Source organism: Manacus vitellinus, unplaced genomic scaffold, assembly GCF_001715985.3.
Source record: "Manacus vitellinus isolate BGI_N305 unplaced genomic scaffold, ASM171598v3 scaffold_74_pilon, whole genome shotgun sequence".
Lineage (NCBI taxonomy): Eukaryota > Metazoa > Chordata > Aves > Passeriformes > Pipridae > Manacus > Manacus vitellinus.
The window spans coordinates 1,603,557-1,617,101 of record NW_021940780.1 but is presented as its reverse complement, the minus strand read 5'-3'; the positions used below and the strand labels follow the sequence as shown (position 1 = coordinate 1,617,101).

The 13,545-nt window shown below is 43.2% G+C and overlaps 1 protein-coding gene across 1 annotated transcript in view; it reads right to left on the bottom strand.

Annotated features, from left to right (window-relative positions):
• Positions 1 to 13,545, bottom strand: part of EBF2 (EBF transcription factor 2) — a 133,621-nt gene that overhangs the window by 112,577 nt on the left and 7,499 nt on the right. The window contains exon 6 of the mRNA XM_029964565.1: positions 10,542 to 10,610. Within this exon, the coding sequence (XP_029820425.1) occupies positions 10,542 to 10,610 (69 nt within the window). The remainder of the gene's footprint in view (positions 1 to 10,541; positions 10,611 to 13,545) is intronic.

Sequence of the window (13,545 nt, the reverse complement as noted above, 5' to 3'; positions counted from 1 at the left end):
TTGCTCACAAAATTGGCTATATGTTTATATAAAATAAATGATAAATTTAATAAATCCCAAGAAATACATAAAAATAAATTTCTCTTCTATATATTTTTAGGTATTTTTTTTAATATATATTTTAGGCAATCTATTGGGCAGGGCTACTGTCCTGCTTGTGTTTTTTGGCTAAAGGGAAAGGACTGACAGTGACACTTTTTGAAGGCACCGAAGTAAAGCTGGAAAATGAGAGAACCAGATGTCCCTAAAGGAATGCTGGGAAATGTTTGAGATAAAGGGGAAGGAGGGAGAGGGAAAAAAAAATAAAAATAATAAAAAAAAAAAACCACCTTTAACCAAAACATCCCAGAGGATATTTTTTTTTTTTGGAGGTTCCATGTCAACAAGTGACACTGGCACAACACTGGGTACTTTTTTTTCCCCCCTCTTTAGCAGAGGAATTTTGACTGAGCAGAGGAGACACCCCTCAGCTTTATCAATCACCCAGATCAGAGATTTGGGGTTTAAATTCATGTGAACACGAGAATCCCAAGTTTTGCTTTTTCCAGGAAAAAAAAAAAGAAGCTTCAAGAACTTGAAGTTCTTGAATGGAAGATATCCATTGTACATTTTCTGTAGTTTCTTGCAGAAAGTTAATAAATGTGAAAGGAACCAGAAGCCCAGACATCAAATCTTTGCAGGTTCCCTTTTCTTTTCAGGCCTTAGTTTAAATGAAATAATTACAGACGTTCTCTTTATAATACCCAGTGCTAATTGCTTTGCTGAGTTGGGATCCATTCGAAATAACTTTTTATCAGTGTTGCAGAAAAAAACCTAAACACACCTCTTGAAAAAATAATTAAATCCAATTTATATTGGCATCAGCACTGGGCTCAAAGGGTAATTTCTTTATGATTTTGTGTGTTCAGGATGGGAAGCACAAGGAATGTGTGCAACATCTGCACTGGGGGCACATCCCAGGGAGAAAATCCACTGGTTCTTTGAGGGAAACATTGGGAACACGAGGCAAGGACTGTCAGAGGAGCAGCTCCCCACAGGCTACACCCAAAATTCTTCCATGCTTTTGATTTTACTTTTCTTTTCCTTTATATATAGATATATAGATACATATATAGATATATAGATAGATATATAGAGATATAGATAGATATATAGATAATAGATATAAAGATAGATATACAGATAATAGATATATAGATAGATACATAGATACATAGATAGATAGAGATAGATATATAGATAATAGATAGATAGAGATAGAGATAGATATATAGATAATAGATAGAGATAGAGATAGATATATAGATAATATATAGATATATAGATAACATACAGATATATAGATATATAGATAACATATAGATATATAGATATATAGATATATAGATATATAGATATATAGATATATAGATATATAGATATATAGATATATAGATATAAAACCACCTCCAGAATACTTGAACACAACCTTGCTCCTGTTTCTGCTGCCATTAAATGAAGGTTTGACAGGGATTTTTATGAGATGAACACCCAAGCCCATCACATATTGTGTCACAGAGTCACGGGATGTTCTGAGTTAGAAGGGACCCACAGGGATCATCGAGTCCAGCTCTCAAGTGAAGGGCCCATGCAGGGGATTGAACACACATAAACAGGGGTTGTTCTCTGCTGTGATACATAAAAAATAAATAAATCCCCAGTCAGCGTGAGAAATGCCATTTTGTGGGGAAAAAAGAGCTTTCTGCCAACTCCTGGCAGCCACTGGGAGCTCCTGAGAGGGGCAAGTGATTCCAGCCACCCCAGAACAATCAGTTGCCACTTCATTTCATTTTATTTCCTTGAAACAGCCTTTGTAGGAAGACACAAACCCAGGCAGGGAAGAGCCTTTTGCCTAATGGGCTCCCAGTCCCCGAGACTCAAATAAGCTGAGTGCTTAAAAACAACTGGGGAGCCACAGTAAAAGATGGAAAATTATTGCTTCCTGTCATGGCCAAATATTAAACACAGCACACACCTAATGGCTCTATCACTCCCCAGGGAAGGAGCTTTATGAACAATAAAATCCCAGCAGACTTACACTGTTTGGACTTAGAAGCCTCATTATGGGCTCACTGATCCAACACAATTTACAAGCTCCGTGGACTCCACTTGAAGGGAAAGCCACCAAATGTGGAGCTCTGAGTGGAGAGCCCACGGAGAAATCAGCATTTATTGGGGAAGGAAATGAGTAGGGGAGTGTGGAGAGAAAAGGAAAAATAAAATGGAGGGAAAAGAAGGAGAAAAGAAAAGGTGGGTTGGATGACAGCGGCGTGTCAGAGGTCCAAATCAGGGAGAAAAATGGGAATATGAATTACAGCTGCAGAGGGGAAATGCAGTTCCAGGACGTGCTTCCATGGTGGAACACACATGACTTGGATTCCCCTCCTCACTGTGTCACAAACTCTTCCTCCTACATCATCTTGGGCAGCCCATGTAAACCTTTAATGGCTTTAAAATTACACCTCCAGCTGACTTTAGAACAAGCTTCAGATATCCATTAGATATTTTCAATCTCAGTCTTGCCTTCATTGATGTTCCAAGCAGGACAAATGATTTCATCCCCTCCCTGGAGGCAGGAGACACTAACTGGGAGGATCTGAAAGCAAGAGCACGTTAACTGGGAGGACTCCTCCAGGGGTAAAGCTCTGGCTTCAGAGAGCCTGAAATCCTGGGATGTTTACAGGGTAGGAAAATCTACGAGTCCCCCCAGAAACAGATGGTGAGAGCAACACCCAAGGAAGGGCAGGAGAGAACCAAAAGGTTCAAAAGGAAGGCGAGAGGCAGCAACAAAAAAGGTTGGGGCGGATGAAGTGACAAACCCGGGTCTAGACAGAGGCCGAGGGGAAGGCAAAAGTGATGAGGAAGGGTATTTCAGGTCATAAATACACAGAGGATGCTTTGATTAGGATGCAGATACTCTGGAATATTGTTTTTTTCATTGATGAGTGCAGATGGACCCAGGCAAACACAGACCCACTCCCAAGGAGTTGAGTTGTGGAGGTCCCGTGTCACACACGGCTGCTCCACGTGCCCAGAATTTCTTCTGTGCTGTTTGCACAGTGACTTTATCCTCAGCTTCTATTCCCAGAGGTGCTTTGGTTCATGGGAAACTTGTATTCCATTCCCCTTTCCACTGCTACCAAAGCCATTGACTGCAGTGGCTCCTCACATTGCCCTCCTGGCTCTGCAGCCCCTCAACCTCCTCACTCACTTTTCACGAGCACAAACTGCATCAAATTCCCCTCATTGCAGGGACAAAGCTCCAATTTCAAAGGGGACAAAGGGTTTTCCTGCACTGTGTTTAAACTCTGCTCAGAACTTTGCCTTGCTCAGGCAGGATTCACCCAGCCAGCACCATCAGTGTTTTTATCTCAGCTAAAGCACAACTAATCTAACAAGATTGGAATTCATCCATGCTTGTGTCCAAACTGCTCTAAAGCATCATGGAAGCTTATCTGATTTATGCAGAATTGCTAAAATCCTTTGGGTCTTGTCTTCACTGGGCTTATTTTCCTAAGGCTTCCAGGCAGTAGTAGCAATAGTCAGATTATATTTCTTTAAATTGTATAATATGTCCTTGCTTAGACTTCCCCATGTTTCCCTTGCAGTTCTCGAACCAGAACACGTGCTGAGTGATCCAGTCACAGATTTAGTGGAGCTGAAGTGATGAACATTGGTTGAGAATCCCACAAATACAGGGTTTTTTTCCCCTACAACACATCCCAAAAAGCATCTCTGGGGTGCACAGTCACAGTGCCAGCACATGGTACAGAACAACAGTGCAAAGGAGGTTCCAGCTCTAATTCCCCAATAAATCTGTGCTTGAAATCAGCAGTGATTTAAACTCATTTATTTCCTGCTTCCTTGCAGAAGCAGCAGCACCCTCAGCAACCAACCAGTCTGGGGGGGGGGAGAGTAACTTTTTAAATCCTTCCAAAACCATCTCCACTGCAACAGCAGCAGTTTCCCACATCACCACAGTGTTGCCACACATCAATTCTCAGCACAGATATCTTTGAGTTACCAGAGAAAAGGAGGTACACACGTGGTTTATAGTTAAACAGAGACTCTGGGAATGGCTAGAAAAATACAGGGAGCAGAACCCTGGACTTCCACAGACCAAACCAGCCCATTTTCATTTTTCTAGCACACTCAAAAAGATGTTTAAGCTTCTTTTGACTCGCCAGCTTGCTGGGAAATCTGTTGTGTGTCAACATGAAATGAAAAACATTAAGTGACACAAGCTAGTCTCCAGTTTAGTCCATTTACAAGCTCTAAGTGTTTGTACACATCAAAAATTTCAAGATGTTTTGGACAGCAAACTAGTAAAGAATTTTCTTTTTTGCCTTAAAGAGGGGAAAAAAAAAAAAAGAAGCAAACAAACAAATTAGGCACTAAGAGAAGCACTTGTCAAATGGCTGGGATAGTGCACTTTGAGTTACTGACTCCCCACAAACATCCAGTCTACTAAAAAATTCATAAAGAGACAGATGGCACAACAGCAGCTCTTTGCAGGAGAGCAGGGTTTAGCAGGGAACAAAGGACTGGGGCTCCCTAGGACAAGAGGAGGGATCATTGTAGGTTTGGGGGGCTTGGAAGGGGGGACTGGAGCACACAGGGGGCTGAGGAGGGCTGTGTGGATTGTGGCTCCTGGTTTCACCCCAGAGCAGCAACAGATTTGAGATGTTTATTCCACCTTGGCAGGCTCACAGGGAGCAGGAGAACAGAGCAGAGCAAGGAAACTGAACTTGGAAATCGGATTTTTGAGGGTCTCAAACTGAGGCACAACGGGACCCTGCCACGGAGGTTAAACCCTCCTGGCAGCACAAACATGAACAGCAAACCCAAAAACTCCTGTCCAAGGGCCTGAAACCACTTTCCACAGCCAGGTAGTTGCTAATGCTTGGCTTTGAGGGGGAAACTGAGGCAGGGATTTGTGTGACTTGAGGGGACAGGGCAGCTCTGGGGCAGTGGGAATGGGATCCAGATCTCTCCATTCAGGCTGTTCTGCCCCTGAGCTTTGGGAAACAACCTCGTGTTACCCAATGGTTTTGGGGCTCAGCCCAAAAGGGCATTTATCCTGGATAAAGGGATGATGGATGGAAGGAATAAATCCTGGATGAAAGAGATAAAGTCCTTTTCAGATGGCTGAGATTAAGAGGAAAGAAGGGGAAAGAGAAACAAAGAAAAAGGGAAAAGGAACAGGATGGCCAGAATTCTGCACTTAGGTCAAGTTAGATCCTTCCAAATGGAAGATGCCATTTTTAGGGATGGGGAACTGTGGATGGAGGGACACACACACCCCCCACAGAAGAGGTAAAACCCAGCCCTGTTGTGGTGGACACCTCACACAGAGCACTTGGACACTGCAGGTCCCAGGGTTGGAGGCTGCCAACAGCTGCCTTTCCAAAGGGAGCTTTAGTGCCTGTGAAAGGTGCCAGGGATCCAGGGAGAGTGCCAGGGGTCCAGGGAGAGTGCCAGGGGTCCAGGGAGAGTGCCAGGGGGCCAGGGAGAGCCCCCTCCTCTGCTTATCCATCCAGCAGGTAGGGCAGGGAGCAGCAGGGAAGGGAACCTCCATCCCTGGTGCCCTGATTGTGCAGGAAGGGTTGGACCCCCACGGCCCAGGAATGTCATCCAGGCTCCTCTGCTTCTTCCCAGAGATGCTGACAAGCTGCCAGCTGTGCTCATGGCTTGGAATGGGTGGTTTTTTTGGTAAATAATAACCATAAACCCCTAAATGCTGAGAGCACGTGTCAGCTGATGGATGCTGCAGTTCCCCACCCCCTGAAACCAGTGTGCCCAGTGCTCAGCTGGTGCCAGGCAGTGCCATCTAACCCTCACTGGTTAGAGCCCATCCCAACCCACACTGACATTCCCCACATCCCAACAATCCCCTCCAACCCCATCCACCTGCCCCACGATAAATAAACAAGTAAAATGTGGTAACAAGACACGTTAAATAAATAAATCACAATAAACAAATAAGCAAAATGTTGTAACAACACACATTAAACTCCTTCTGGGACAACCAGGAAGAGTTTAGGATAAAAGCAGGAGGGATTGGACTCGAGGTCTCAGGCTGGGAAAGCATCTGAGCTGAATGATTTTGTTCCATGAGCCCAAAGACAGCAGAAGACCAAGAAGGCAGAGCCTACAGAGGGCTTGTGCTCAGTTTGTTGGGCTGTTCCCAGTAATTTCCCCTGCAGCAACAAAAAAAATCTGTCCCACCCCAGTGATGCTGCATTTTTACTGCAGTTAAGACATTTCGTTTGAATTGCATAAAACTTTCTTTTGATTCTTAAGAGGTTTCGTTTGACTCACATAGAAATGTCTTTTGACTGTTTCTCTCTGTTAGGAAGGGGAAAAAATAATAAAAAAAAAAAGAAGAGCAAATAAACTGTTCAACCAAAAAAGTCACCCAATTCTCCCCAGTACCTTGGAGGCTTCAATTAGATCACAGTCTCAGTAAACTCATTAAAGCACCAAGAGTAACAAGCACACGAAATGACCTTCTGTAAAGAGCTTAAATCTTCAAGAAACACAAAGAAAATAAAAATCAAAAGATCGCTCCCGTTTGATGAATGGGGAATTTCTACCCTAAGCCACACAGATCACCTAAAATTAGAGAGAAAATCTGCAGTAAAGTGAGGAATTAAGTTAATTTGTAGCATCCAGGACCTCTTAACCCTAACACCAAGTTCCTTGTTATGTGCAGAACTGAGGTGGGAAAGGCAACAAACTAAATAATTGTGATCCAGGCTTGAGAAAACACAGTTTTCATTTGGAAGCATCACCTTTAAAAGAAGGAGCTTCCACCCTTCTATCCAAAAGCCCTCCAACCCCTCCACTTCAAATCCCTTTCTGTGCTTCCAATAAAAGAAACATCAGAAAAATCACGCTCTGATTTCTGGGAACCACAAGGAACTTCGAGAACCACCACTTGAGCCATGAGGGGAGGGGGGAAAAAAAACAACATTTACATTTCTGAAGTCTCTTAAAGCTCCCAATCCCACAGACACCGAACCACACCCAATTAACACGGGTTAATTTGGCTCCTGGACACCAAGTTAAAGCTTGTTGGGAGGTTTTGAGAACTGGTGGTGGCTCGTGTTGTCTGAAAAACCCAGAGTGAGAATGATTGTGGGTTAAAAATGTGATTCCAAGGGTGTTTTTGGGGGGTGTTTTCAGTGCTCTGCTGCAGGGGGGATCATGTGGGGTTTAATGTCTGCAACAGCAGGAGCTGAGCTGTGTCATCGCTGGGAAACCAGAGTCTGGTCAGAGTTACCCTGAAATTCTGACTCAGAACACCACAAGAACCTAAATATTCCAATGTGCCCCGCAGAGCTTTGTCTGTGGGACAAGGCACACACTGAATTCTGGGGAAGAAGCTCCTTTTCCTATGGAAACATCCTCGTTTCCAAGAGCCAGTGGAAAAATAACTGCGAGGTCCTTGGGATCTAAATCCAGTCCCCAGAGCAAAGGTCACTGCAGAAATGTTTTATTCAGCATAAGAACTTTTGGAATTCTTTCAAGGAGAAGAAAAAAAGAACCCCAACAACAACCACATGGCCGACATTTCTTTCCCACTGAACTGTTTCTTCCTCTCCAAACAGGGATAACAAGTCCCCTGGAACTGGGGAACACCAAGGAACTGTGTCTGCCTCCAGCAGTGAGCAGGTAAAGCAGCACAACAGTCTGAGAATTGACTTCTGGAAGCCCAAAAAGTGGGGAGAGAAACAAATAAAGGAGAAATCACTGTACTGCTGGTGGAGGATGTTCAGTTAGTGGCTGAACTCGATGACCTGGGAGATCTTTCCAGCCTCAGTGATCCTGTGATCCTATTCCATGAAAGCCCTGGGCCTGTCTCACTGTGCACACCCTGCTTAGACACAGCTCTGCACCACACAAATGCATTTTTGCCATCCCTTCTCTCCCCACTTCACTTGTCTCACTGCTCTGGGGACCTGTCACAACGTGGCAGCTGTGTTTTTACATTTACCTATCACTTCAAACAGAGGAAAAAACACCTTCATTCCAATTATTACTTAAAGAAGACCTGTAATTTGCTTTAAAGTAAGTAAAAAAACCACACCATGAAAGAAATAACGGACTGAAAATCTTATTTAGTGACCCACATGATCACCAGGGGTACAAATTGCAGTTCAGAAATTCAATTCCACCGGCTACCAAGTCCTTAAGCATGAAAGTTTTCCTGTAAAGAAGCCATATGAAGCCCCCTCCTAAATAAATAAAAGCAGTGCTGCCCAGATCCCCGAGTTCTGAGCACACAGGACTCTGCAGAAACGTTTTCTGCTTGGTTGTAAGACAAAAAAATTTGCCCATTGTGTGTATTTGGGGTGAGTGGGCTGGGCAGCTGAACTCCCAAGCAGTTGTACTTATTGCTGGGGGAATCTGGGAGGGTGCCAGACCAGCCAAGGGTTCCTCTGTGCCAGAACTCTGGGGTTGTACCTGCATGGCAAGTGTTGATTCAGGTGCAGTGCCCAGGATGAGCCCTGGCTGCTCAAGCCTTGTTGGACTGGATGAAGAGGGGGAACAGAAAGAGCTGTGCAGAAATATCTGTACAGGAGAAGGAGTCACTGCTTGACACTGAATTGCAGGTTAGTTGTAAAAAAAAAAAAAGAGAAATATTCAGCTTTGAGTTTAGCTTTTATTCCCCACTCTGTTCACTGAGACGTGTCCCCTCCAGAGAGCAGAGCAGATCTGGAGTCATTTCTGAATGACTTTAAATGCCTTTAAACCCAAAAGCAGCAGTTTTATCAGGCTGGCTCCCTTCCTGCCCTCACCCATCCTTGCTGAGCTCCAGATTTCACGTGCAACTGAGACACACACAGAGGGGTGAAAGGGAAGGACCAACACACAGAAATAAAAGTGCCAGCCTGAACCTCCAGGATGCTTCCATGCCCAGGGAATGCCTGCTGCTGTTAGCAGGAAGTTCTGGGCTTAGAGCAGAACTTAGGGAAGGTTTAGGGCTCACTGAGCACTCAGGTCCCTTGTGATGCACATTTTACACACAGTTGTTCAAAAGAATAACCCTGTGGTTTCTAAGAGTTTCCCCTCCCATTGCCTTTCACATCAGCAGGTCTCAAATCCTCACAGAAAAGCATCAGAACCTTCATTTTGCACGAGGTTGGACAGCTTGCTCAGGATGACAGAAATTCAGGTAAGGGCAGGAACTACCCCTTTCCTGGGCTTAAATCCCAGGGAAAGACAGTGCCTGACATCATTCTGCTCCTCCAGCAGCAACATGGGCTTTACAAAATTCAGACTTCAGGTTGGAAAGCTCCCAAATGCAGATTTCACAGCAAACATCAACACAGCCAAAAATAAGCTCGAAATTTCTTAGGAAAGGTCAAGATGGCACATCCAAGACTTGTGCTTCCAGTCAGGAAACTGCCTCCCACACCCACCCCAACCAGCTCTGGCCCCAAGCACAACTTGTAAGCACAGAATTAAAAGGGAAAACCATGAGGGTAAAGGGAGTGGAAGAACCCCATCACAGCAGAGTTCCAAAATTATTTAGATTTACCAGGATGAAAAAATTAAGGAAACAATTGTAGTTCTTTAATTCAAACCAGCTCGGCCGTCTCTGAATGCCAAAGAAAATTCACAAGCAATACCACAACAAAATAATGCTTATTAGGCTGGAGATGGAACACACCAGACACAGACAGACATAAAAACTGAATCCACAATCAATCCACTCCAGCAGCAACTCTCCACTGGCCCCTCTTACCAGCTGCTTCAGGGAGAAGGAACTCTTTAAACAGGCACTGCAGAATAATCTGGGGGGAAACATTTCTTCCTGGCTCTTCCTTATTTACTGTTCTCCTTCTGGAGCCCTTGCTTGTTTGTGCTCCTTTCTGAAACAGCTCTGCCTGTTCTGATTTCTCCTGTTTGAACCTTGCTGAGCTCCAGATCTCAAGCACTGCTGACCCAGTGAGTTCCACAGGCAAGTTTTCTTATACCAAAAACAACCTTTAACGTACCAGCTCATGATTTAGCAAACTGCTGCTCTCCCCTATTGATGTTATTACCTGTAAATTGGCAAAAGAACCTGGACCTGAGTAATATTTGAAGCAGCTGTTCTGCCTAAAATTGTTCAGACTGTGTTTTAATCCCCCCTGATGGGTCCCACCTTTGCCTTTACCCCTTCCTTCCTCCCCACATTTCTACAAAACCAGTGTTTTCTTTTTGTTAAGGAACATCACTGAAGCTGCCAGGCTGCTCAGAGCTTTGTCTCCCTTCAATAATCCAGCTGGATCACATCCCCTGGGAGCAGAAAGTGCATCCCAGGTGCACACAGGGAATATTTGGCCCCCACAAAAACGACACCCGCGGAAAAATAAACGTCAACATCGACTGAAAAACCAAACATCAACTTTGTCAAGGGGCAGAGACCGACAGACAACCAGCAAGAAAGATGCCTCAGAGTGGGAACAACAATTCTGGGATGGTTTTGAACAGGAAGGTTCATCTCCTACCTGTCGATGATGACGGGGTCGGACGGAGTCTCGTTCCTGTTGCCGCAACTCTTCTTCTCGCAGCACCGGCTGGAGAGGGAAAGAAAACCCAAATGAAGGAACTGCTGGGACAGCTCACAGCAGAGAAACCAGAGAAAATATTCCAGCAAACCCTCGGGGCTCCAGAGGGGTGGAAGTTCTGGCTGGGCGTTCCAGGAGGGAGAAGAATTCAGGGAATTGGGTGCCCGAGTCCTGGCTGGTCCCAGCTGGATTTGGGCACTTGGATCCCTGCGATCCTTTTTTGGATTTCCCAGCCAGAAAGGAGCAGCAATGTGGTCACACTTTGGACTAAAGGGATATTTAGAAATACAATAAGTGATTAACAGATGCCATGATGTCGTTACAGGCACGAGCAGCACCTGTTGTGGAGGGTTAAAAGTCCATCAAAAGGGGTTAGAACTGACTATAAGCAGCCTAATGGTTTGTTCTGTTGCAATAACTGATTTTTTGATTATTAAATATCAAGTAGTGTGTAAGTTTTATGCTCAACTTAAGTTTAAACTTCAAGGCTAAATGAAAAACCAGAAGCTGAACACACTTAGATCCCAGTAAGGATCTGAAGGGATGTTTTCCAGATTGGCATTTGCAATCCCTTTGCAATAAGACCTTAAGATTAAGCATATATTTATACACTTTTTATAATAATAATAATATTAATTAATTCAAAAATAATATTAAAATCAAGAGACAATTTATCTTTATTTTAATTTATATACCCATTGACATGGGTGATGCTCCTTGCACATAGAGCAGCTGAGTACCAAAAGTTTAATAGACTTTAAAAACAGCCTTTACTCTGAAAAAAAAAAAAAATCACAATTTTAATAATTTGTAGCAGCACAAAAATCTGTTTGAAGATTGAAGCTGTTTTCATGCTCAAGGAGATTGTTCCAACCAAAGCCAACAGGGGAGGGGAAGGACTGAGGCCCCCAAAACTTTAAGAAGACTCTCTTAGAAGCCCAATATCCCTCAAAAATCACCAGATCAGGTTGTGCCTTAAGTCACTCAAATGTCTTTCCCAATGATGTTTCATCCTGCAGAGATTATTCAAATTTACACATGAAATGGGGAAATTCTTTAGGTTTTTGTGCAGGGGTGTGAGAGGTGCTGAATACACCCATGGAATTCTCCAGTCACTCTGAATCCCACAGTTTTCCAGCCAGGGAGCAGAGGGATCAAAAATAAAATTAAAAAAAAAAAAAACAAACTATAATTTCAATAAAATACTTGAACTCACTGAAGGCAGTATAAAATATGGAAGTGGCTTTTTTTTTCCTTGATATGCCTAATATTCAATTATAAACCTCTAAAACGAGCAGTTAGACAAAAAACTCTCTCAGATGTGAAAAATTCCAAGTGCCTGCACTTCCTCCTGCACTTCCAGGGTGTTCCAGGAATCTCCTGTTCCCTGGAATTGCCCAGTGAGACGAGCTGGAAGTGGCAGCTCTGTTTGAATAACAGCTCCACGTGTTTCAACATTCCTGCATTGCCTCAACCCTGCACTTATTCATCGATGCCAATCCTTTTAAAATAAAAGGAGACACTAAATATTTAAAAATCCCTGGGGCAGCCCCTGGAGCTGCTGTAAATTGTCAGGGCTCCATCGACTTCAGTGCAGCTCTGGAAATTCATACCAGCTCAGAATATCCCACTCCCTCCTTCTCCCAACTTTATTTTAAGTGCCTCTTTTATGTATTTCCCCTGCTCTAAGAGTTGTTTCTAAAGAATGGGGGTGTTTTTGTACTGAAAGCCAGGATGAGAGATGTTTTCTAAAGGAGAAAATAATAACAAACCCACCCCAAAAAAAGCAGAGAACCCTCTCAGAATAACAGAAATTTGGCATGTTCTCTGACGTGTCCAATAGAAGGAGGCATCGAAAATAACACTGGGAATAAATGCCTTGCTGGTTTATGTGTCCCTGTAATAAAGCAGCAAAAGGAACTCAATTTTAAAAATATTTCTGTCGTGTTCCCTTTGGTTTTTTTGACAGCTGAAAGAGCAGTGGCTTCCCCTCTTTGCCATAAGATGAAATGAAATATCCTTTACTCGTGTCACTTTTGCAGGTGGCTGTTAAAATAATTCTGATTGCCCTGCACCTCATCCACACTTCCAGGGATGTTGCCATTCCTTGGCAGAGTTTTTTAGGATGAGTTACGTGAGATTGAACCTATCTGGGTTCTGCAGTAAGTGCATCTTGTTTTATTTTCCTTTTCCCAATGACTGCAGTTCTGAACTTCACATTTTTAATATATAAACCCTTTCTTTCCAAACTTACAGCTGAAGTTCTCCAAGCATTTTACCAACATCTACATTCTTATCCCTTTGGGGTCACAGATTTTTCTCAGAGTGATGGGTTTTGTCCCCTTTGACTGTAACACTTCCAGAGCCCAAACCCATAAGAAAAAAAAACCAAAAACCCCAAATTCTGGTAGTCCAGGGTCAAACCTATAATATTCTATGTGAATATTCTCCAGAAAGCCAAACTTACATCCTCCCACTTGCCTAAAATGGCTTTAAAAATTCAGCTCCCAACTTCCCTCACCCCAACACCAAAATAAAAAGAAATAAAAAAATAAATCTCTCTAATTTCAAACTCAAAGAAGTGGTCCAGGGTCTAAACTACAAGATTCTCTTGGAGCAAATTATTGGGGTGACTTCCCCAATATTTACATTTCTGCTACAATGCTGGGCTTTAGAGATGCTCACTTGCTTAAGACAAGAATGTCAAGGCTGAAGACTTCTGTTTTCTACACCTTTTGTTGTTATACTTTCTCCTATAATTAAATCTATATGATGAAAATGGTGGTTTGTGTTAGGAAGAGACAACACCAGCCCTACAATTCGAGTGTCCAGAGAGCCAAACTTACATCCTAAAACGGCTTTAAGAAAATTCAGCCTCCGACACCAAAATTAAAAATAAATAAATAAATAAATAAATAAATAAATAAATAAAATACAATAAATA